General features: G+C 47.5%; 1 protein-coding gene across 4 annotated transcripts in view; it reads left to right on the top strand.

Moving 5' to 3' along the window:
- LOC116365963 (NACHT, LRR and PYD domains-containing protein 12-like) overlaps positions 1 to 2,500 on the top strand; it is a 67,917-nt gene that overhangs the window by 18,907 nt on the left and 46,510 nt on the right. For all 4 annotated transcript variants that reach the window (XM_031818269.1, XM_031818270.1, XM_031818272.1 and 1 more), the window contains exon 7: positions 502 to 615. In XM_031818269.1, the coding sequence (XP_031674129.1) occupies positions 502 to 615 (114 nt within the window). The remainder of the gene's footprint in view (positions 1 to 501; positions 616 to 2,500) is intronic.

The following is a 2,500-nucleotide window of genomic DNA, read 5'->3' as shown; positions in this document are numbered from 1 at the left end:
TCCCACCTCTGGTTAGCCACAATTGGCTTAAGAAGCCAAACCTAACACATTGTCTGGCAATTAATTTCCAGCAATATTACTTCAACTAATACTATTTACTACTACTACTACTACCACTACTACTACTATTGCTACTACTACTGCTGCTACTATCATTGCTACTGCTGCTACTACTACTACTACTACTAATGCTGCTACTACTACGACTACTGCTAATGCTGCTACTACTATTACTAATACTACTGCTACTACTATTACCACTACTACTACTACTACCACTTGTTCTACCACTACAATTACTACTACCACTACCACTAATACCACTACTATTACTACTACCACTACCACCACCACTGTGACTACTAATACTACTACTACTACTACTTTTACTGCTACTGCTACTACTACTACTACTACTTTTACTGCTACTGCTACTACTACTACTACTAGGTGGATTCCTCTTATTTTAAACTGAGAAAAAAATCCCTGTACGTTTGCCAGGGTCCGGCAGAAGAGACAAGACTCACCTGTACCCAGCTGTGTGTCCATGAAGAGTGACTCATCTATGGAGCAGCCAATCAAATTCAGAAAAGGAGATTGTACCACTGATCCAGGGTAAGAACTGAAAATGTGGCAGTGTTTTACGTAGTACTGCTACTAATACTGACTGCTACCGCTACTACTACTTCTACTGCTACTCCTACTGCTGCTGCCACTACTACTACTACTACTACTACTACTACTACTCGACTGCTACCCTACTGCTGCCATTACTACCAAATACACCTCCGCTGTCTTCAACCAGGATCTCAGCGATCACTGCCTCATTGCCTGTATCCGCTACGGAGCCGCAGTCAAACGACCACCCCTCATCACTGTCAAACGCTCCCTAAAACACTTCTGTGAGCAGGCCTTTCTAATCGACCTGGCCCGGGTATCCTGGAAGGACATTGACCTCATCCCGTCAGTTGAGGATGCCTGGTCATTCTTTAAAAGTAACTTCCTCACCATTTTAGATAAGCATGCTCCGTTCAAAAAATGCAGAACTAAGAACAGATACAGCCCTTGGTTCACCCCAGACCTGACTGCCCTCGACCAGCACAAAAACATCCTGTGGCGGACTGCAATAGCATCGAATAGTCCCCGTGATATGCAACTGTTCAGGGAAGTCCGGAACCAACAATACACGCAGTCAGTCAGGAAAGCTAAGGCCAGCTTCTTCAGGCAGAAGTTGCATCCTGTAGCTCCAACTCCAAAAAGTTCTGGGACACTGTGAAGTCCATGGAGAACAAAAGCACCTCCTCCCAGCTGCCCACTGCACTGAGGCTAGGTAACACGGTCACCACTGATAAATCCATGATTATCGAAAACTTCAATAAGCATTTCTCAACGGCTGGCCATGCCTTCCGCCTGGCTACTTCAACCTCGGCCAACAGCTCCGCCCCCCCCCGCAGCTCCTCGCCCAAGCCTCTCCAGGTTCTCCTTTACCCAAATCCAGATAGCAGATGTTCTGAAAGAGCTGCAAAACCTGGACCCGTACAAATCAGCTGGGCTTGACAATCTGGACCCTCTATTTCTGAAACTATCTGCCACCATTGTCGCAACCCCTATTACCAGCCTGTTCAACCTCTCTTTCATCTCGTCTGTGATCCCCAAGGATTGGAAAGCTGCCGCAGTCATCCCCCTCTTCAAAGGGGGAGACACCCTGGACCCAAACTGTTACAGACCTATATCCATCCTGCCCTGCCTATCTAAGGTCTTCGAAAGCCAAGTCAACAAACAGGTCACTGACCATCTCGAATCCCACCGTACCTTCTCCGCTATGCAATCTGGTTTCCGAGCCGGTCATGGGTGCACCTCAGCCACACTCAAGGTACTAAACGATATCATAACCGCCATCGATAAAAGACAGTACTGTGCAGCCGTCTTCATCGACCTTGCCAAGGCTTTCGACTCTGTCAATCACCATATTCTTATCGGCAGACTCAGTAGCCTCGGTTTTTCGGATGACTGCCTTGCCTGGTTCACCAATTACTTTGCAGACAGATGTTCAGTGTGTCAAATCGGGAGGGCATTGCTGTCCGGTCCTCTGGCAGTCTCTATGGGGGTGCCACAGGGTTCAATTCTCGGGCCGACTCTTTTCTCTGTGTATATCAATGATGTTGCTCTTGCTGCAGGCGATTCCCTGATCCACCTCTACGCAGACGACACCATTCAATATACTTTCGGCCCGTCTTTGGACACTGTGCTATCTAACCTCCAAACAAGCTTCAATGCCATACAACACTCCTTCCGTGGCCTCCAACTGCTCTTAAACGCTAGTAAAACCAAATGCATGCTTTTCAACCGGTCGCTGCCTGCACCTGCATCGCCCGACTAGCATCACCACCCTGGATGGTTCCGACCTAGAATATGTGGACGTCTATAAGTACCTAGGTGTCTGGCTAGACTGCAAACTCTCCTTCCAGACTCATATCAAACATCTCCCATCGAAATCAAA

The sequence above is a fragment of the Oncorhynchus kisutch genome, unplaced genomic scaffold (genome assembly GCF_002021735.2).
Source record: "Oncorhynchus kisutch isolate 150728-3 unplaced genomic scaffold, Okis_V2 scaffold1321, whole genome shotgun sequence".
Lineage (NCBI taxonomy): Eukaryota > Metazoa > Chordata > Actinopteri > Salmoniformes > Salmonidae > Oncorhynchus > Oncorhynchus kisutch.
Note: the sequence above shows the minus strand (reverse complement) of the source record. Positions and strands in the feature narration are given on the sequence as shown.